This window comes from Sander vitreus, chromosome 6 (assembly GCF_031162955.1).
Source record: "Sander vitreus isolate 19-12246 chromosome 6, sanVit1, whole genome shotgun sequence".
Lineage (NCBI taxonomy): Eukaryota > Metazoa > Chordata > Actinopteri > Perciformes > Percidae > Sander > Sander vitreus.
The window spans coordinates 1851397-1873254 of record NC_135860.1 but is presented as its reverse complement, the minus strand read 5'-3'; the positions used below and the strand labels follow the sequence as shown (position 1 = coordinate 1873254).

The 21858-nt window shown below is 43.2% G+C and overlaps 1 protein-coding gene across 2 annotated transcripts; it reads left to right on the top strand.

Moving 5' to 3' along the window:
• The first annotated feature begins 5735 nt into the window (after nucleotides 1–5735).
• tp53inp1 (tumor protein p53 inducible nuclear protein 1) lies at nucleotides 5736–21256 on the top strand. Of its 2 annotated transcripts, none has more exons than XM_078252026.1 (4): nucleotides 5736–5956; nucleotides 9722–10070; nucleotides 16822–17344; nucleotides 19341–21256. In XM_078252026.1, the coding sequence occupies exons 2-4, from the start codon at nucleotides 9842–9844 to the stop codon at nucleotides 19561–19563; spliced, it is 975 nt and encodes a 324-aa protein (XP_078108152.1). In that variant the 5' UTR covers nucleotides 5736–5956; nucleotides 9722–9841; the 3' UTR covers nucleotides 19564–21256. The 2 variants fall into 2 exon arrangements, with proteins under 2 accessions (XP_078108152.1, XP_078108151.1); XM_078252025.1 differs by having other exon boundaries at nucleotides 9689–10070.
• The last annotated feature ends 602 nt before the right edge of the window (nucleotides 21257–21858 follow it).

Below are 21858 nucleotides of genomic sequence, written 5' to 3'. Positions count from 1 at the left end.
ATGCGTAAGTGCGACAGTGGCGAGGAAAAACTCCCTTTTAGGAAGAAACCTCGGACAGACCCAGGCTCTTGGTAGGCGGTGTCTGACGGTGCCGGTTGGGGGTTTATGAACAGTGGTAGTAATAGTCACAATAAAGATATTGTAATAGTTATAATAGTTCATGGTGTCGTAGAGCACAGCAGGGCGTGGCAGGGCGTTGACCGGACATAGCAAGTCGAAGCCGGGCATTGCAGTGCGTAGCAGGGTGTAATAGGGCACAGCAGGACGTAGGGCAGGACCACGGCGACAGCTGCCACCATGATGTAGGTGCCATCATGATCCAAGATGATGATGCTGGGCGGGAAAAGAACATAAGGACTCCGGGGAATAAGCTCCCCGGAGCTATGTTAGTAACAAGCATTTCTGTGACACGAATACACACAGATGGAAAGAGAGAGGAGAGAGAAGCTCAGTGTGTCCAAGGAGGTACCCCGGTAGTCTAGAACTATAACCGCATAACTAAGAGCTTGAGAGGTTTAAACCAGCGTAGTGCGAGTCCTTTAATGCCAACTAAATGCTCCAGTCTCTGTAAAAGGATGGTATGGTCAATAGTGTCGAATGCAGCACTAAGATCTAATAAGACAAGTATGGAGACAAGTCCTTTGTCAGCAGCAATTAGAAGGTCGTTAGTAATTTTCACCAGTGCCGTCTCTGTGCTATGATGCTTTCTAAATCCTGACTGAAAGTCCTCAAATAGACTATTCTTATGTAAAAAGTCACATAACTGATTAGCGACTACTTTCTCAAGGATCTTGGAGAGAAAGGGAAGGTTAGATATACAGTTGAAACCAGATATTTACATACACTTCAGAAAAACACACAAAAACTTTTATTTCTTTACTGTCATACATTAAATCAGAGTAAACTTTTTCTGTTTTAGATCAATACATTTTAACATATTTTTTGCATTTGTTAAATGTCAGAATCGAGAATCGATGTATTTTATTTATCACTTTCATCAAAGTCAGAAGTGTACATACACTAAGTTTATTGTGTCTTTAAACAAAAAGAAAACTCCAGATGATTCCATTCTGAGCTTAAGAAGCTTCTGATAGGTTAATTGATTCCATTTGAGTTAATTGGTGGCACACCTGTGGATGCATATAAAGGCACACCTCAAACACAGAGCGTCTTTCTTTGACATCATGGGAAAATCAAGAGAAATCAACCAAGACATCAGGAAAAGAATTGTGGACCTCCACAAGTGTGGCTCATCCTTAGGTGCAATTTCCAGATGCCTGAAGGTCCCACGTTCATCTGTTCAGACAATAATACGCAGGTATAAAAACAGGGGAATGTACAACCATCATACCGCTCAGGAAGGAGACGGATTCTGAGTCCCAGAGAGGAACGTTTTTTTGGTGCGAAATGTGCGAATCAATCCCAGGACAACAGCAAAAGACCTTGTGAAGATGCTAGCTGAAACTGGTAAGACAGTGTCATTATCCACAGTAAAACGAGTCCTGTACCACCATGAGCTAAAAGGTTACTCTGGGAGAAGAAAGCCATTACTTCAAAACCACCATAAAAAAAGCCAGACTACAGTTTGCAACTGCACATGGGGACAAAAATCTTAATTTCTGGAGACATGTCCTGTGGTCTGACGAAACAAAAATTGAACTGTTCGGCCATAACGATAAACGGTATATTTGGAGGAAAAAGGGCGAAGCTTTGAAGCCTCAGAACACCATCCCAACTGTGAAGTATGGGGCTGGTAGTGTAATGTTGTGGGGCTGCTTTGCTGCAGAAGGGACTGGTGCACTTCACAAAATAGATGGCATCATGAGAAAAGAAAATTTTGTGGATGTATTGAAGCAACATCTGAAGACATCAGCCAGGAAGTTAAAGCTTGGGCGCAAATGGGTCTTCCAAATGGACAATGACCCCAAGCATACCTCCAAATTAGTTACAAAGTGGCTTAAGGACAACAAAGTCAAGGTATTGGAGTGGCCATCACAAAGCCCTGATCTCAATCCCATAGAACATTTGTGGGCGGCACTGAAAAGGCGAGTGTGAGCAAGAAGGCCTACAAACCTGACCCAGTTACACCAGTTCTGTCAAGAGGAGTGGGCCAAAAGTCCAGCAAACTATTGTAGAAAGCTTGTGGAAGGAAGCAGAAGTGTATGTATACTTCTGACTTTGATGAAAGTGATAAAGAAAATACATGAAAATTCTCCCTCGCTCGATTCTGACATTTAACAAATGCAAAAAATATTTTAAAATGTATTGATCTAAAACAGAAAAAGTTTACTCTGATTTAATGTATGACAGTAAAGAAATAAAAGTGTTTGTGTTTTTTTCTGAAGTGTATGTAAATATCTGGTTTCAACTGTAGGTCTATAGTTGACTAAGACCTCAGGATCGAGGAAGAGGTTTACAACAATACATACATACATACATACCTGTACGTACATACATACATAAAATACATACAGTACATACATACCTACATACATATATACATACATACATACATACATACATACATAGATACATAGAAATTACTCTGTTACAGCAGCAAGTTACAGGAACATACACACATATTCACTCACACACATACAGAAAATGCAAGAAATATACTAAAAATAATAAATAAGTTAGCAAAAGCAGCACGGTGGCCCAATGGTTAGCACTGTGGCCTCACAGCAAGAAGGTACCGGGTTCTGTGTGGAGTTTGCATGTTCTCCCCGTGTCTGCGTGGGTTTTCCACGGGTGCTCCGGTTTTCCCACCACTAAAAACATTTGCCCCTCCCTCTCTACCGAGCTGATGTGTGGTCATAAGGCTACTGTGCATCACCCAGGTGGGTGCTACACATGGTGGTGTTAGAGCAGGGCCGGCTCTATCCCTTTGGTTGCCCTAGGTGAGACTGAGTGTGGAGTCTCGCAGTACGATAGAGTACCAATGTATGTACATTTTACTTGCATGTAAGTTAGATGGCACCAACATTTGGTCTAATCATAACTGGTCTGGCAACCCAAAGGCCAGTGTTTTGTTTCCAGATTTGTGTGCGTGGTGACCTATGATGGGGGGGGTCTGGGGGTCCTCCCCCTGAACATTTTGAACATTAAACACTTCATTTCCTGCATTCAGGTGAATTTTTATGCACCTATTTCTACATTTTTCTGAATCAATTTATGCTGGAAATATCTTTATGTAAAGGGAAACATAGATTACAATCCAAATATAAAAACATAATGGAATATTTAGCAGTAAGGCTCTCAGGAAATCTGTATCGCTTTCATCTATTTATTCTCCTTTGGATCAACATTTCTAATTATATCTGAGTCAGCACACATCTAGCCTAGCATCATTTACTCCTCCCTCCTCTTCTTTTGTTGAGGAAGTAACCTCCTTTAATGTGTTAAATCACAAATAATTCACCTCAATGATACATGAATTCATTTTAATGAATTAATAAACCCCTGGACTGTAATATTTCAGATGTGTTTGAGCAATATTTCTACTCATGTTCAAAACTTTGTGCACATTCAAAATATATCTCATCTGTCCTTTCTGAGATTTGGAGGAGTCCTGATATTTTGAGAAAAATAAAGTGATAATAGGCTATTACAAGAATGAAATCACAACATTTCAGAAAATAATCCCCCTGCACCACAGTCTGCTGTGCATTACGGGATTGCTCTGCTGATACGGTCGATCTCAGACCGTCTGACAGACTCAGAGCCCCGTTTGAGACTCTGGTCTCTGAATGAGACAAAGTTACGCTGCTCTACATCAGAGGTGGGAAACCGAAACTACGAAATGTGCATCAGCATGTCGACAGCAGAGCGCGTCCATTATAAACCTGAAGCTGCCCAGACCACGGAAGACGCGCTGCAGCAGCTCCGTGGTCTGTGCCGCTGCTCATCTCTATTTTTACAGAGAGAGGACGATCTGCGACTCACAGGTCTGCTCCAGAGCTCCGTGTGGCTGAGGGGGCGCCCTAGGATGATCATGTTTAATAAACATGTTTTATTTCGCATGTCATTCTAATTCTATTATTAATGAGAAGTAGACCTAAGGGCGACACGGCGCCCCCAACACCTTTGACGCCCTAGGCAATCGCCTAGTTCGCCTATAGCAATCACCGGCCCGGTGTTAGAGAGTAGTCCTCCCCGCCTGAAGTGCTTTGAGTGTCTATGATAAAGTGCTACAGTATATAAATGTCATGAATAATTAAAAGATTAATTGCCAAAACAACTGACAAAATATGCTTTGAGGAATGAAAAGACTCCAAGACCTACATACATAGTGTATATATAACAAAATAAAATATGTATAACATTAAATATGTTCCAAACAGTGTGTAAGTAGCATCATAGTGCAATATTGTAACGTGCGAGGTAATGACACACAGCTGTGAATTGTTGTACAGTTTTATGGAATGTGACAGGGATGATTTTTTTGTATTTTTTTTAGATGCACTCCGACATGATTTAAATCTGCAGCAGTCTGCATTTTCCTGGAGGTCTTTTGTCTGAAGTTAATGGCCTTTGCTCCAGATTATGGATTGAATGGAGGCCAGTGGGAGGGGGAGGGGTAAAGTGCTGGGGAGGGGGGTTGAAGGCCGAGTTCCCTAAAGGCAGTTACACACCAACCAGACGGCCGACCCTTGGCAGAAAAGCCAGTTGGACTGATCAGTCTCCCCGAGTTGGTCAAAAGAAGTGCCTCAGAACACACCGAAGGGACGGGACATAATACATCTCCATAACAGCAGGCGGTGCTAATCTGTATTGTCGCCCAAAAAATGAAAACCGGCAGCTGATTGGACGAACACGTCACATGGGTCTGGCTGCTGGATTTTTCAACCAGCCATTACTGGCGACTCATTCAGATTACGATCTTATATTGTACTAAAAGTTGCTGAATCTGTCTTCATTTCAGATCGACAACGGTCAGTTTAAAAGATTTTCGTCAGATTTTGAGAGGCTTAGTAACGCTCATCCCGCTTGCCATTTCCGGGTGAGTCCCGACTGCCCTGTCTCCGACTGAGCAAGTCAGGTCGGCCAAAATGAAGGCCGACAGCTCCTCCAACGGAACACACCGAACAGACTCGAGTCACCGACCTCGCCAGACTGTCCAACGGCCGATTATCGGCCCGGTGTGTCGCTGCTTTAAAGTCACCCTTTTGATTGTGAAGGGGCCTTTTGAACCCACCACTGACCCAGATATGTGCTCATAGCTTCATCCTCTATAAACAAGACGTGCTTTTTTTAAACAGGAGGTCAAACCCATAGGCGTAATTTACAGGGGGGATGGGGGGGGGGGGTCACAATCCCCCCAAAAAACTATTATAATTTCCTTTACATAAATAAAGACATGTGCACCATATATTGATGCAGGAAGGGCACAAATTGTATGACTCCATTATGCAAACTTTATAAGTGTTCCACTAAATGTTGACATCAGGGTGGATACCCAGAAAACAGGAAACCCTTCAGCTCAACCAGGATGTTCTGCTTATGCAATATGCGTCTATTTTTTGGAGGAAAAAAAACAACTTTATGACCTGTTATTCCTCCCAAACATGGAGAGCTTTGCCCAATCATGCCTTTCTCAGGGGAAGGAGGGGGAGGGGGGGGTTACAGCCTGTAACGCCTCTTGTGATTGGCCGAGCCGCTCTAGGCCCGGCCCCTCCGATAGGCTGCCCTTGGCGACGTCACTGCGATCAGCTGTTGTTGCTCCATAACAACAACAAAAGAAGGAGCAGTCGGGAGGAAACGGACTGAAGGGAAAAAAAAGAAAACCGCACTGTGACTCCCGATGTGCAGTCCTTAAATGAACGTTTTTTATATATTTTATTTCTTCCGCGAAGAAACCTCACGTTTTTCTATTTTTCGAAAAGTAACGCGTCTACCTCAGTTTTAAGGATTTTAACCAACCATTGGCGTTTACAACCGTTTTCTCTGCCTGCAGGTGAGTTCTTTGTTTTCTTCTCGGTGACCGTTAAGGACTCCGGTGCCTCTTATTCTCACTCTAATGGTCTTTTTCATCCACATTACAGTAATGGCACTTTCTACTTTAAGAAACAGATACATATCAAGAAGTTACGTTGCGTTTTTCAACCTTTACGATGCATTTTTATTCGGCTTACTCTGCAGCGTTAGCTTAATATGTTAGCCTGTTTATATGCTGTAGCTCGCGGTACTCTCGCTCTGCAGAACTCCGTGATTTTCCACGACTAGCTAGCTAAACTAGGGGAAGTTCTTTGTGCATTCCGGGAAATATGTTCGCACTTGGCAGTATATTACAGGAGATAAAAGTTTAACAAGCTGCGGTCTTGCCAAGCTGGTGTAGAGTTACAGCCTCCCTCCCCTTCTCTTTTGTAACCAACAAAACCGTCCGACAGACAGGCTGCTGCCCTAGATTGCTATTGGACTTTGTTTGGTTTTTATTTGTCTCTCGGACAGCTTGGTGAATCATATTAGCGCTACAATAGTTAGCCGAATAATTCCTTAGTCCCTCGACAGGAGAATCAATCGATAACCAATTTGATAATTGGTCATTAATCAAGTAAAAATGTCAAAGTGCACTATTTTGAGGTTTTTCCAAGTGAGAATTTGCGTCTTTTCTCATGTCGGCTTTTTGGACCGTTGGTCGAGCAACACAATACATTTGAAGATGTCATCTTGTTGTGATTTTCATTTTTTCACAATTTTATCATGTTTTTTGTTGTTGTTTTAAACCAAACAATCGATTAAATAACAAAATAAGAAACAACATTGGAATAACGTTATAGTTGCAGCCCTTAATTGTTTCTGTCATCACAATAACTAAAACCTAAACTATTTCAGTTTACTGCTTATTAACCCTGTTTTCTATCATTGCAAGTTAATTATTATAGGATTTTGAGGAAAAACAAGACTTAACATACATGTATTTCTGTCATGTTATAGACTTTGGAATGGAAATAATCGTTACTTTTGCAGCCGTGTAAAATCAAAATCCTCATAATCCAATTTACCACATTCAAAATTACTGTCATGTTTGTTTCGGCTTGAGAAAAAAAAAAAGACTTTAGCTATTGTTTTCCAAAAATAATGTGTGGGTTTTATCTTCGTGAATGTGTAATCCTGCAGATTTAAGGATTTTAACCGTCTTTTTTCCACTTGGATGGATACATAGGCTGATGTAATGGATGCATTAATTGCGGTGTAGTTAAACAAAAAGCCACAGCTATGACTCAATGACCCCTTTAACGTCATTAGTCGCATATAAACCCACACCCAGAGGAGCTTTCCTTTGTGTTCCGTGATTATTATGATGATGATACATTCATATTTTAGTATTTAGGTGTCCTGATAGGGTGGAGGAGGAACAGGTGCAGCAGATTATCCGCCTGCTGTTGTTGCGCCTGTGACAGTCCTTCAGTTTAAACAGTATCTCGATGTTTACAGAGGCGGGTTTCGACTTTTGTTCTGCAAGACGAACAACGCTCTCGCTCTCTCAAATTCAAATTTCTTTAGAGAAAGATAAAGGCTGGAGAAAAGGAAAGGCCTCTGTGACGTGACAGGCTGTGGTTGAAGCCATGGAACTCTGCTGCTGCTACTCCTTCCTTGGCAACCGTTGTTAGAGCTTAACTTGTTGTTAGCTTGCTAGCTGTTACCTTCGATACGCGAGCGTTAAAACGCACCACAGCCGGGTCACTTCGAATCTAGTGTGCGTTCAGGTGCTGGTGGAAATAATCCGACATTTGTTTTTCCCCAAATTGTAACAATTATTTATAAGCGCCTTTCGAGTACCTAGGGCTGCAACTAACGATTTTAAAAAAAATTTTTATTGTCATTAATTTTCTCGATTTATGGATTAGTTGTCATAAAGTGGTAACAAATGTGGATTAGTGTTTCCCAAAAAAACCAAGATGACGTCCTCAAATGTCACATTTTGTCAGCAACTCAAATATATTCAGTTTACTGTCCCAGAGGAGAGAAGAAACTAGAAAAAAAAATACAATTTAACAAGCTGACATCAGAGAATTCTTACGTTTTTATACTGTGTATTTGAAACGTCTTCTTGCAAAAAGAAGCAAACGCTTTTATTTTGTATTGTTTTAAGTTATTAAACCATCTAAATTGGTATTATTATTGCAATAGGGGGGAGGGTGAAAGGCCACCGGCGGTAACTGCACCCTTGGCTTTAACCCAGTGATATTGTGCCAAAGGGAGCCTCCTTCCCTTTTTATACAGCAGCTGCAGGGAGACAGTGACACTGATCACTTCTTATTCTGTCCACTAACGCGTTCCTGCCATGAAAGAGAGAACTGAGAGCAGCGGAGCGGCTGCCAGCCAGCTGTGTCTGCACACAGCACATCTCTTTATTTACTGTTGAGTCAAACACAGACAGGACAGCTTCTCTCTGCTCCAAACTGCAGCTGCTGCTCTCCTCCATCAGGTCTGACAGGAAATTCATCCTGCCTCAGCGATTACAGCCCGATATGTTAGGTCTGGATGTTGATACCGGTATCAGGTATAATCTCTAATGAGCCGAGTTATTGCACAGGGAACAAAGGAGTTTTTACTCCTGTTACTCTTGAACCGAGGTACTCTGAATCCACGGCATAAGGGGAGAGTTAAAAAAAAAAAAGGTGGACACAAAAATAAAGACAACTGCTGGATTTTACAGACTTCATAAGGTGATGCTCTGTGAGATTGTTGTGAATCTGTTTTTATTCTGTAAAAAAAAAAAAAAAAAATGCTGAGCAAAGCCTCTCTCATCTGTTTTAATTTGTATCATAAACAACAAACACTGTTTTCCGTCCTGAAGATGTATCTGCGTGAACCCACCTTGAACCAATCCTCCCTTCTCTTATCTTATCTTTCTACTCTTGTGTCATTGCAGTGAATGGAGCGACTGTTAGAAAATGTTTATACGTGTAAATGTGTGTCTCCTTAAACTCGTATCTCGATCTCGTAACTGCTTTCAGAATCAACTCCCAGAGGTCCAGCCAGCAGGTTGATAGGATACAAACCACAAAGCAATCGAGATCAGATTGTTTCATAAAAAGATTATTTATTTATTTTTCAGCTTGTTTTGCTGCCCAAAAGTGGCCAACATCTTAGTTAATACAGCTTAAAGTCACAAAAAACCTAATTAGCTGAATAGCTGGTTATATTTGCATTGAGAGATGATCTTATGGAAAGTACCCCATGCCAGTCTCTAGGTATAGTGAAGGGGATGTGATGATGGGGGGGGCTATTTTAATTCCAAAGCCCAAGGGAACTTTATCAGAATGCATAGTATCCTGGATCCATGAAATAACTGGCCTTTAAAAATAATAATCTGCCTGCCTCTATGGGAATTTAACATAGGGGTGTACTTACTTATGCCCCCTGTATTTCAAGGAAGAACATTTATTTATTTACAATACATTATTCATTCACAAAGAAAATTGGTGTCCTTAAAGGTTGGATTTTTCCTCTTTTTTTTTTCTTCTTTTTTTTAAATTAAGGCATTAAGATACATTTTTTTGTTCCTTTTTTTTAGTTAATTTTAGCATGGGTGTATTCACTTATGCTTAGCACTGTACTTTTCAAAAATACATTATCAACAGCTTTTGGAAAGTAAATGTGTCTTAAAATGTGTTTTAAAACTCAAAGTCTTTAGTGTTATTGATTAAATCTCTCTCTCTCTTTCTTTTCGTCCTCTCAGAGCTTGTTTTGTACTTTTTTGCACTCGTCACAGCGACCCGTTGAGCGATGTCCAGCCAGTGTCTGCTGTCCCGCAGATGATCCATGACCACACCTTATTGATGCACTTTAGCACCTTTCCGACGCCTTCCCCCAGCCGTGAACCCCGCAGCTGATGACCAAAGTGCGTGCCACGCCTCTCCGCCGTCGCCCCGAGCCGCGCGCCTCCCCCCAGCCCCTCCCTCAGCCTCACGCCGTCGCGGGACGTCCAGGGATGTTCCAGAGGTTCGCCAGCGCTCTGTTCGGGGACGACGCGGAGGAGCTGAGTCGATGCAGCGGGCCTGGAGACGGCCAGGAGGAAGAGGAGGACGATGATGAAGACTGGATCCTGGTCAACTACCTGGGTGAGAATCGCCGCACTCACACGTGCTTACCTGCTGTGTTAAACCCAGAGAAATCTGCAGTTCCAGTTGAAATTAGTCTCACATAGCCAGACCTAACTTCACAGCGCTGTGGAGGACGGTCTGGCCAATCACTATCATCTCGGGGTGGGGGGGGGGCGCTAAGCTCCGGACGCAGCGACGGTGGCTCTGCTGAATAGTCTCATGAAGGAACTTGTTTTGGTGGAACATTTGCACCCCGCAAAAGAAAAAGGCCACGTTCAATATTAAATGACGTTAACTGTTGACACAATACAGTACCGTGAGATATTTAAATTAGCTGGATATAATAATCTACAGATTAATCAACCTCAAATTTGTGCAAAAAAACAAACCAAATGAAATCTGTTCAGTTCAGGAAGAGTAAGCAAAACCCAGACCACAAGATCGGTTTAAACACTCAACATCTGCTTTTCAGCTAGCTTTTCCCAAACTTGAGGCAGAGTACAGTTTCTACACGGAGAGAAAATAAACCAACATGCTCCCGGTCCGTTAGAGAGATACTGTATAACTTGAGCCTGTTTTTTTAATGGCTGGTCAAAGTCGAGCCAAGTTTCCTGAGCCGTCTGACATCAAAAAAAAGATCTCCGTCAAAACATACTGACACACACGCACACAGACACACACACACACACACACACACACTTACAGCAACAAAGAAAAACACCTTTTATCAAATCCAATTTATGTTTGGACTGATATTTTTGATTTTGTGATACCGTACATTAGATCAATATTGGTCTTTACATTTTAGATATTGGTACAGCAGTACTGGCACACACACACACACACACACACACACACACACACACACACACACACACACACACACTGTATACAGAAACATGACACGCAGCAGTGACTTCCAGACAGCTTTGGTTTGGTTCACCCGTCGCCGTCCTGACTTGACTTGACCTGTCTCAGATTCCATGGCCGTGTGAATATTTCGGGCGGGGGGGAGGCAGAGGCCGGCTGGCCCGCCTCAGGCAGGGGGGGGCATCGGGCAGTATATGGTAGTCAACCTGTGAACGCGCCAAACAAAAGCTCCTGGGGAACCAGAGGAGGTAAAAATAGATCCTGCTGGAGCTGGAGCTCCCATTCTGGGCCTGTGGAGGTGGACATGTATGGGCACAGAGCAGCCTCCAACATCCCCCCCCCCAAATAAACCCGCTCCATCACACACCTGGATACAGGGTCGGGTTTCTCCCCAGGTGCATCATAAAGTTACAGACTGTTCATGACGTCTGGCTGAGCTCTGCATTAGGGCTGCAACTAACGATTATTTTCATTGTCGTTTAATCTGTTGATTATTTCCTGGACGAATGGATTAGTTGTTCGGTCTTGGTGAAAAAGTGGATCAGTGTTTCCCAAAAAGCCTCAAATGTCTTGTTTTGTCCCCAACTCAAAGATATTCAGTTCACTGTCACAGAGGAGAGAAGAAACTAGAAGATATTCACATTTAACAAGCTGGAACCAGAGAAGTTTGACTTTTTTCCACAAAAAATATTTTTCTTTGATGTGATGGTTTATGGTCTAAATATTTGTTGTTGTTGCCAATAGACTATTTTATGTTGTGAAAGTTCTCGTATGGCTGCGTGTGTTCAGACAAGATTTAACATTTGAGAGCTTTGGCCTTCTTGTTCACTGGAAAAAAAAAGAAGAAAATTACACATTTAGATTTTTTTTAACAGTACTGAAACATAGGCATCAGCACTAAAATGCAAGTTTCTCATGAAACCCAGCCTTAAAATGAAACTGAGCCATTTTGCAGACATCTGCATGCAGCCCAGAATGTATGAATATGACCGTGCACACCAGCTGCACACGTGTGAAACTGCATGCACAGTGCAAAAGTGTCAAAATGATTGAGTTAAAATGATCTAATGTTAGAAATCTCAGCTTGCATGCTGCCAATTGGGTGGAACGGCTGATTTGTGACTTGTGCAGCGAAAACTCTTTCGCAGGTCTTTCCATTCATCTCAAATAGGGGTAGTGGGGGCGCCTGGGTAGCTCACCTGGTAGAACGCGCGCCCATATGCAGCAGGCGCGGGTTCGGTTCCAACCTGCGGCCCTTTGCTGCATGTCATTCCCCCTCTCTCTCGCCTTTCAAGACTAAGTTGTCCTATCAACAATAAAGGCCTAAAAATGCCAAAAAAGAATCTATAAAAAAATACGGGTAGGGTGTTTAGGCTGCGGCGGTGTGGGGGGGGCAGATTCAACTTGCTGAAACGCACCCGATGTCACGCAGTGGCGGCCAGTCATGTAACCATCAGACTTGTCAGTCCACCGCTAATGTGCACTGACCACTTACTGCCGTAGTGCCCACTTTGGATGGTTAGTATTGTCCCAAAAGGAACACTTATGTTAAAACACTTACCGGAAATGACGAGCGGTCGGCTCGGCTCGCCGCCTCTCAAAATCTGACGAAAATCTTTTAAACTGACCTTTGTCGATCAAAAAAACAGACAGATTCAGCAAATGCACGGCCTATTTCTCGCTTAAAATGTTTTCAGAAACACGTTTCGGTGAACTATTTTTGTAAAATACGAGATCGTATTCTGAACGAGCCGCCATTATGCCCGGTTGTGAAATCCGGGAGAAGCCAGACCACGTGACACGTTTGTCCAATCAGCTGCCGGTCGACGTCCCTGGTCCCTCCCCTTTCCTCTTTGTTGTCAAGATGGCGCCTGTTTAGTGCGCGTAGTGTCCATCGTTCCACACTGAACTTTTTGACCTTTTTTAGGGGGTCATCCGGGTACTTTCAGTGCACGTTATCTGCACTATATACTATATATACACATATACTTAAAACTAAGTGTTTGAAGTGTGCAAGTAGGCGGTTTGAGACACAGCCAGAGTGTTTTGAGGCCCTTTCTACGGGAAATGAAGCTGCCTTCAAGTGCACTCGGAAATGTTGAGATGTAAGAATGTTGTTGTAAGAACACAACAGGACGTCACACAAATGGGCCGTTTCAGTGACACTCCCACCGCCGCACCACCCCGCGTCAAATCGCAGGATCGCCTTTTCGAGTCTGAATGGGCCCTGAAAGTCTGGTTGAAGGTGAAGTCAGCTGCCCGTGTGGACTGAAACCTTGCAGACTCTGAGCCTGCATGTTTCGTAGAAGGTCAGCCGGTTCGTTGATAATCCACCCTGACCTCACTAACCCGACACACAGCCTGCCAATGTCTCCAAAACGCCGCTGGTCCTCGCTAACGACACAACCACACTGCTGCTGTGGACACCTGTTGTTCCGCTGATACCCCGCACCTGAACCTCCGCAGGTCCCTGCAGACTCTTGAGGAAGAGATCAGCTGCTGATGGCATCGGACAGCGAGCGTTTAGAGGATAAAGTGTGCAGCGGATCAGCTGGCAGGCGCTGAGTCAGCACTCGGCAGCCTCTCAGACGTGCTGTTGCGGATAAACAAGGATTCCTCTGTGAACTCCTGGGAGTTCATGTCCAAGTGGAAATGAGCTCCAAAACTCTGGCTCTCATGAACAGCAACACGCGAGTTAATTACTGTAAACAGTGAGAGCACACGGCTCATTTGATGAGGGCAATGAGTTCCCTTTTGTTAGTTCACTCCTACAGCTGTGTGTTTGTGAGTTTAACTCTCAGAGAACGGCAGTGGCGGAAGACGTATTCAGATCCTTTACTTAAAAACGTAAAAGTATGTAATCAGGAAAATGTAAAAGTCAAAAATCCTCCCATTTTAGAAAGTGTAAAGGATCCAGACAGTTGTGTGTTTAATGGTCTATCATGCCAGCCAAAATGGAGGCACAGCATCACTTGTTTTTCTTCAGCATTTAATGTAAAGTGTTTAATCTATCTAGAAGTTAGAAGAAGTTCTGTTTCATTATGTTGAATAAAAACGCTGCGACACATTGTTATCGTCTTTTCCGTACATCATGCTGACTCATGTCAGAACAAACAGGAAGTTACAACAGCATTAATCAAGATGTGCGAGAAGCAGAAGTTCAGTAAGACTGTCACAGCTCTCATCCAGGACTGCAGCAGGACTTTAAACATTTATTCAGGATGAAGAGAATAAACACTGGATAGCTGGTAGTTCAACATATCCAGTGGTGGAAGAAGTATTCAGATCCTTTACTTCAGTTAAAGTACTAATACCACACTGTACAAATTACAAGTATTCTAAAGGTCCTGCATTGGAAATGTTACTTCAGTAAAAGTGTGTAAGTATCATCAGAAAATGTAGTTAAAGTATTATTATTATATATTATTATAGCCGTTCTATTGTTGGCTATGTTCATTTAGAATCAAACATCAGATTTTATAAACTACATGTGTTTTGTGTGCAGGAATCTTAATGTGTAAAGTAACTAGTAACTAGGGTTGGGTACCGAAACCCGGTGCTAATACGGCACCAGTGCCTAAACAACCGGTATCTACCGGACCGAATTGCAACGTGGATTTCGGTGGCAATTAAATGCCTTTTGCGCTGCTCTCTGATGCTCTGAAACAGACGTTGGAGGCAACAGGAGCATCGCTGCATGTGACGCTAGTTAACACTACACTTGGCAGCAGGTAACGTTAGCCTACCGTTAGCTAGCAGCTGGATTAAACACGGTTAAAATTCTGACGGCTAAACGGTGTAAAGTGTGACTGTATTTCACTGGAGAGGATTCCAACAGCGGGACGTTAAGCAGTCTGCAGCTGCCGTTGTTGGAAAAACAACACAGACGGTGCGTTCACTTGAAACTAGTAAGCCTCGTGGTGCATTCAAAGTTATTGTAAAATACCCTATTCCCTATATACCGGCACCGTTTTAAAAGTATCGTTTTAGCACCGGTATCGGAAAAAACCCAAACAATACCCAACTCTTCTAGTAACTAAAGCTGTCGGATGAATGTAGTGGAGTATAAAGTACAATAGCTCTCTCTGAAATGTAGCAGAGTAGAAGGAGAAAGTGGCATGAAAAGAAAAGACTCATTAAAGTACCTCAACATTTGTACTTAAGTACAGTACTTGAGTAAATGTACTCAGTTACATTCCACCACTGGAGAAAGGTCGGTCCGCGGGAGATCGTCGTTTACATGTTCCTGTATAAATCAATCTAAAATACCAGAACAGCTAGAGCGTTCATTCTAAGGCTTCTCTTCATCAGCGTAACGGTTTCCGCTTGCTAGCGTGCCGTGATTTCTATTGCAAATGAAACTGTCAAAACGCCATAACACTCTGCTCATAAAAATTAGCATATCTCAAAATCCCCAAAAAAAACGTACATAGTTCGAATAACTTCTGGAGTGTTAAGAAATATTTAGTTCATGTTTCCACATTTAGAAATCCTTTGCATCAATATATAATATTTTTGTTTAAATAGTAAAATTTTATGAAAACACATTTCTTTATATATATGTATGTATGTATATATATATATATATATGTATGTATATAAAGTGTAGTTATATATATATATATATATATATATATATATATATATATATATTTTTTTAGGGATATGAAGCATTTGAAGATCCTCTAAGAAATGACATAGAGAAATCACAATAGGCAAAAATACCAATGTAGGCACTGGGGGTTAAGCAATGAAAATGAGTTATTATTTGTTGTCTGGAGAAAAACAGCAGGTCAAATCGAATGGAGAAGAGTTATTTTTAGTTTCCAGTCTGCCAGCTTGAGATCGCGTTTCCTCTCATAACTTCCTGCGTCTCTGTAAATCATTACAAGCTGATTTTTGGCACGCAAATATCAGTGTTGCATGCGCAGCGGCGCAGGATGTCGGCACATTTTACTCTAAGCGATGATTTACATGTGAGCAAATGTACAGTGCTGCAGCTTTCTTGCAAAAAATAAAAAAGGGAGTGGAAGGATCTGGTGAGCAGATGAAGCAGCTGTGTTAGAGAGAGACGGGGTTAACAGCCGTGTTTACGCGCGCACACACACACACACACACACACACACAGCAACAAAGAAAAACACCTTTTATCAAATCCAATTTATGTTTACACTGATAGTTTTGATTTTGTGATACCTTACATTAGATCAATATAGGTCTTTACATTTTAGATATTGGTACAGCAGTACTGGCATGCGCGTGCAGGCTGTGGTTTCAGTTGGACATGATGCTGAGCTGTCAGCTTGCCTCCCTGTGCTCTCTGCATCCAGAAAATGATTGTTTACATGTGACTGCTGCTGGTCACAGTGCCGCCTGCTGGACCACTGAATGTATTACACTGGAGTTTCACCTCCATCAGCAGAACAGCAGCTGGTCAAGTAAATAGTCTGTTGAAAGACATTTAACAGTCAAGATATTTTATAATGGAGTAATACTAGCCTACTACTAGAGTTGTTCCAATAGCGATAGCAGTATCGGAAATGCCTCCAATGCCAGCCTAAAAGGTTGGTATCGTTATCGGCAGGTACAAGTCAATGCACCGATCTGATACTATGTCATTTAGCCCTGATAAAATATCTACTTTTAAGGTAGTTTTTTCTGTTATGACTGACTGTCAATACAGGGGCCGCAGTGTTTCCAAATGTCTCGGTAACACCGGAGTAGTGTAGACGCAAGGCGGAAACCTATACAAAAGAATATTCGTTTTTAATCCAAAACGTAGCAGTGGAGCTGTCGCCTCAGTCCCAGGGTGATGGAAAAAAGAAAAGTAAAAAGAAAGTAAAAAAAACCTGTTATAATGGCTCATACCATGAACTCTTTTCTCTCTCTGTCTCTGCAGCTGAAGCCTGCTCCGCTCAGTGTGGTGACGGCCGCTCTGGATCCACCGTTGGTCCTGAGGAGGAAGAGGACGAGGAAGCCATGGTGATGGTCCCCTCCCCCATGGCCAGCCCCGCCATCCGCTACGCCTCCTGCATCTCCCTCAACTCCACAGCTGACACCGACCCGGACGGCGGGGCAGAGGAGGAGGACGAAGAGGACAACGGGGAAGAAGGGGATAGCGGCTTCCTCCGTCTGGATGCTGGCTCTCTGGAGGAGAGCTGGTTCGTCACGCCGCCGCCCTGCTTCACCGGCCGCGGCAGCCAGCCCGGCCTCCTGGAGACCAGCCCTCTGGAGAACCTGCTGATCGAGCACCCCAGCATGTCCGTCTACGCCCACCACAGCACCCCCAGGCTGACCCTCGACACCCTGCCGCGCTCCCTCGACCTGGAACTGGGCTTGTTGCCTGAAGACGCGCCCGCCGCCCTGACACCCTCCGCTGGGAAGGAGAAGGGCAGACGCACTCTGGACGGCCCTCGTCACAGGTAATGAACACATTATGAATTAAATGTCTTTACTCAAAGGGTAACGTTGGACTATTTCCCCATGGTGGACTGATAACAACAACAATCTTTGAAATTGGTCCAGTATTAAGCAAGAAACAATCCGCAATAACACCGCAATTGCACAACTTCAATTTCCGTCAACTAAAAATGCTGTTTTTGGCACTGACCAGACTCCATTTAAATAAACAGTTATTTTATCATCGTTAGGGTTGGGTACCGAACCCTGTACTTTTACCGGTACCGACCGAGTCACGTCGGTATTACCGAGTATTGGTTCACGGAAAATCAAACGGTGCCAAATTTCGGTACCTGAGAGCGCGTAAGCACAAGCTTATCTGTCCTCTCTGCATGTTGACAGAGAGCGGAGCTCAGCCACACACACACGCACGCACGCACGCAGAAGTGTGGACGGAGCAAACTACATCGGCTCTGCAGTTTTGTTGAACTCCCCGTGAGTCATGACAATGCCGATAAAGCGGTTTCAAGTGTGGTTACAGTTTTTCAAAAACTTCACGCAGACACCTTTCACTGTCATATGATATTAATGGCGAGCCGAAAGCAGTCGCCGTGCTGTTGACGTTACACTTCCTGTGAGACAGTTGTTCCTATGCCCTGGGGACTGACTGACAGGCTGAGGTTGTAAGGCAAGGTCACTTTTATTTCTACAGCACCTGTAGTATATGAACGTTCTATAACTTTCTATAAACTTTGACTTAAGATTTGGTATAAGGAGATGCATGAACTTTACCCCACTTGTATTGAAAACATCTGGAAACTGTTAACATGAGCAGAGGGCCCCCCAAGACAGAAGAGTCCTTTTTTGGAGTTATGCCAGATAAAAGGCATCGATTGGTCAGTTCCCTACTCCAATCATATACTTACATATGTCACGTCTTATGTTAATACAATGCACAGGCTGCAACTAAATATACAACACACCTTTCAGCAACTCAAAGTGCTTTACATGAAACACTAAAGAGCAATTTAAACGGTCATGATGAAAATAAAATAGGCTAAAATAGAATAATATACAAATACAAGAATAAAATAGGTTGTAGGGAGGGGTTTGGGAGGAGAGAGGGAGGGGTTTTATTTTTATTTCTATTTAATTTCTGTCAGTGTAAAATATTCTAAATAAATAACATAATGTTCTAAGTAAATGGGATAAATAGGTTTTGAATTATTTTTACAACTGAAATATTTTTTTTTGTAATTTATAGAGGGAACGTACCAAAAAAAGTACAGTTGGGTACCGGGAACGGAATTTCAGGTACCGGTATCGGTACTGATATTGGTTCAGATGTGAAAGGTACCCAACCCTAATCATCGTAAAACACACTTCATACAAAGTCGACAGAAACAAAAATAAAACCATCAAAAGCCGTCTTGGTTCGTCTTTCCACTGTTCCAACAATCACCACTGTTCTGGTTTACATGTGGAGATATGCTGGCTCTATACACGCTAAAAGTCCTGATTGTTTACATGGAGTCTGGTGGGTCTGGCGATGGTGATTATCGGGGTTGTTTCATGTTAAACAAACGGATCTTTCTCTTTAACAAAAGTCTCTGTAGGGATCCTTTACATAACGCTGTCAGACAGCCTGTCAGCGGCAAAAACAGAACTTTTAGTGGACGGAAAACTGGCGGTGAACATTTTTCCTATAGGGTTACATTGCAGCCAGGTTTGCGGCTTCCGGTTACAGCGTTGTAGCTCAATACTGGACCAGTTTCAAAGATTATTGTTCATGTTAGTCACTTAGACAACACTGCATGGGATAAAAGGGTCCAGGTTTTTAAAAAAAAACAAACTACCTTTTAATATTTGAATTCTTTTCTTGATAAGTTACTTGAACAAGTAATCGACTAGCTTTAAGTAGTTGTATATTTTCTGTCAGTCAATTCAGCACTAAGTACTCAGTAATCCTCCCAGCTCCATCTAACACTCCTCTCCTTCCGTCTCTGTCTCCCCCTGCAGGCCGGAGGTTGCGGTGGTCCAGCGTCGCTCCAACCTCCACTCAGCCTGCTACGTTGCGGCGCTCTCCGCCCGCGCCGGCCTCCTGCAGCAGCGCTCGGGTAACGCCACCCAACGCACCCAACCGCTGTCCCGCAACGCCCTGCGACGCCTCAACCTGCTGCGCCCCCCGAAGGCCAGCACCAAGCACCTGCACCAGCCCAGCCAGAGACACCTCAACTACTGAGGCGTCCGGATCACCTTCATCATCATCATCATCATCATCTTCATCTTCATCCTCCAACCTGTAAGCATTATGGGAAACTGACATTGGCCACCACAAGAAATCCACACCAGCAACATGTCTTCAGCCATTGGTCACGCCCCGATCTGTTCTCACATCTGATTGGACGGTGACATAGGGAAAGTGGCTGGTGATTTTTATTTTATTTTATCAGCTCATGTGGCCAGTGGGTGCCAAGTTTCCCCTCTTCCTTCTTTTCCTCCATCCATCCATCCATCCATCCTCCTTCACATTGATGTTATATGATGATGTTATCATCATGTGGCCCCCGACATGTCCTCCTCCTATCACCTTTGTATTATTCTCCCGCCGCTGGACCAGTTTGCGTCCAATCACAGAGAGGAAGAGATTTCACAGTGTTGTCCTCTCTTTCTCCTTCCCATTCCTGTTCCCCCCTTCATCCATCCATCCATCCTCCTTCATATTGATGTTGAAAAGATAAGATTTGTCATCATCATCATGTGTCCCCCAAACCTGTCCTCCTCCTATAATCCTTGTTTTACTCTCCCTCTGCTGGACCAATTTGCGTCCAATCACAGAGAGGAAGAGATTTCACGATGTTGTCCTCCATTTCTCTCTCTCTCTCTCTCTCTCTCTCTCTCTCTCTCTCTCTCTCTCTCTCTCTCTCTATATATATATATATTTCTTTACTTGATCTTCATGGACAACTTTAATGTGTAGAATCAATGCTGTAGGTCACTTTACTCAGCGGCAGGTTCACAGCGTGGCAGGACGCTGGCTGTGATGTCACGGCCTCTTAGCTGTGTTGCGACTTTTTGGGGCAACTTGACCGGACACATCGGGGAGACATTTCAGATCCCGAATCACTTGAACATGAACAGTGCCGCAGCAGCACAACGGTGCCATTTAATCAGTGCAGCAGAGTTGTGATAGTGTTGCCCACAGAAAGTTGCCGGTAGTGACGTGGTGCGCGCCAGTCTTCAGCAGGAAAGTTATGAAAACAATGAGTCAAAACTTTAAAGGAAAAATCCCCTCGATTAGCCCGACGCTGTTATAGTCAGCAATCTGTGGAAGGGCTGAAACTAAGGATTATTTTCACTGTCGATTATTTTCTCGATTAGTCGTTTTGTCTATAAAAGGTCCGATCAGTCATGGGAGGAGATCAAAAATGATGAAAAACTAGAAGAAACTACAAAATATTTCCATTTAAGAAGCTGGAATCAGAGAACTTTCTTTCCCATAAAAAAATTACTCGAATGGATTCTTCGATTAATCGTTGCAGCTCTAATCTGCAGTTGTTTTGGTCACTCTTTTATCTTGCTTTGTTTATTTTTACTCAAGACAGCGCAAGTTGCTACTTCCTACGTTTCCCAGGATGCATTTTCACAACCGCCACAAGAGAACAGGTCAATTAAAGGGACATTCACGTACTAATGATGTGGAGTACAACTCACAGTTGTATGTAGACGACACATTTATTTATATCAGAAAATCTGTTAAAAACTAGGGCTGTGGAATTTGAAAGACGTGACTCTTTGCCAGGCTGGGATTCTAGATTATGTCAAGTTGCATTATGGGAAATGTAGGATCCACGGTTTTTGGAGTTTGACCCATAGACGTGACTCAAAGTTAGGAGATCTCTGCCTCTGATGCTTCAATATCGGCCTTTTAAAAACTTTTAAATATAAAACATCTAAACCTTTTTGTTTCCAGTTTTTTAAATGGAGAGAAACAAAAGTTATTTCATTTCTTGCCGTAGTAGAAACTAATACCAGCAGTTTGCATCAAGACATTTACGTTTGAATGCAAGCGTTTTGTGACATTTTGGCAAAGTGAAACGTCACGCTAACATGTTGCATTCAGAGATTTTTTTTTTCTGTGAAACTGGAGGGTTTAGTAACCGAAAATCGAGAGACAGAACAGAGAGTTTCATGAGTCACTTCTGGCTCAAACCCCAACCTGTACTGTAACTGCTTTGCCTTTCTGCTCTTGGAGGTATAAGGTGCACCCCATGGCCCTTCAATTGCATCCCCGACTCCTCCGCCTGCCTCCCTTCCTCTCGCGTCTTAGTCCCCCCCCACCGAGGAGGCACGGGAGAGACGCGAGGAAATCATGGGAGGAGAGAAGCAACGAGCAAATGTGTTTTAGAGGGATGAGACGTCCTTTCCTCTGGAGCGTCACATTAATTCGTCAGCTGTTTGGGCGGAGTTAGCAACTCCTTCAGCTGCACAGCTTCCAGGAAGGCTGCTCTCGTGTCTCCTCGCCTATAGCTCCTCG

What these genes read in the sequence shown, in the direction of transcription:
- tp53inp1 (XM_078252026.1), top strand. Translation starts at nt 9,842, where the DNA reads ATGACCAAAGTGCGTGCCACGCCTCTCCGCCGTCGCCCCGAGCCGCGC. An exon ending in GATCCTGGTCAACTACCTGG is followed by an intron (nt 10,071 to 16,821) that starts GTGAGAATCGCC and finishes CTGTCTCTGCAG; the next exon opens with CTGAAGCCTGCTCCGCTCAG. An exon ending in CTGGACGGCCCTCGTCACAG is followed by an intron (nt 17,345 to 19,340) that starts GTAATGAACACA and finishes CTCCCCCTGCAG; the next exon opens with GCCGGAGGTTGCGGTGGTCC.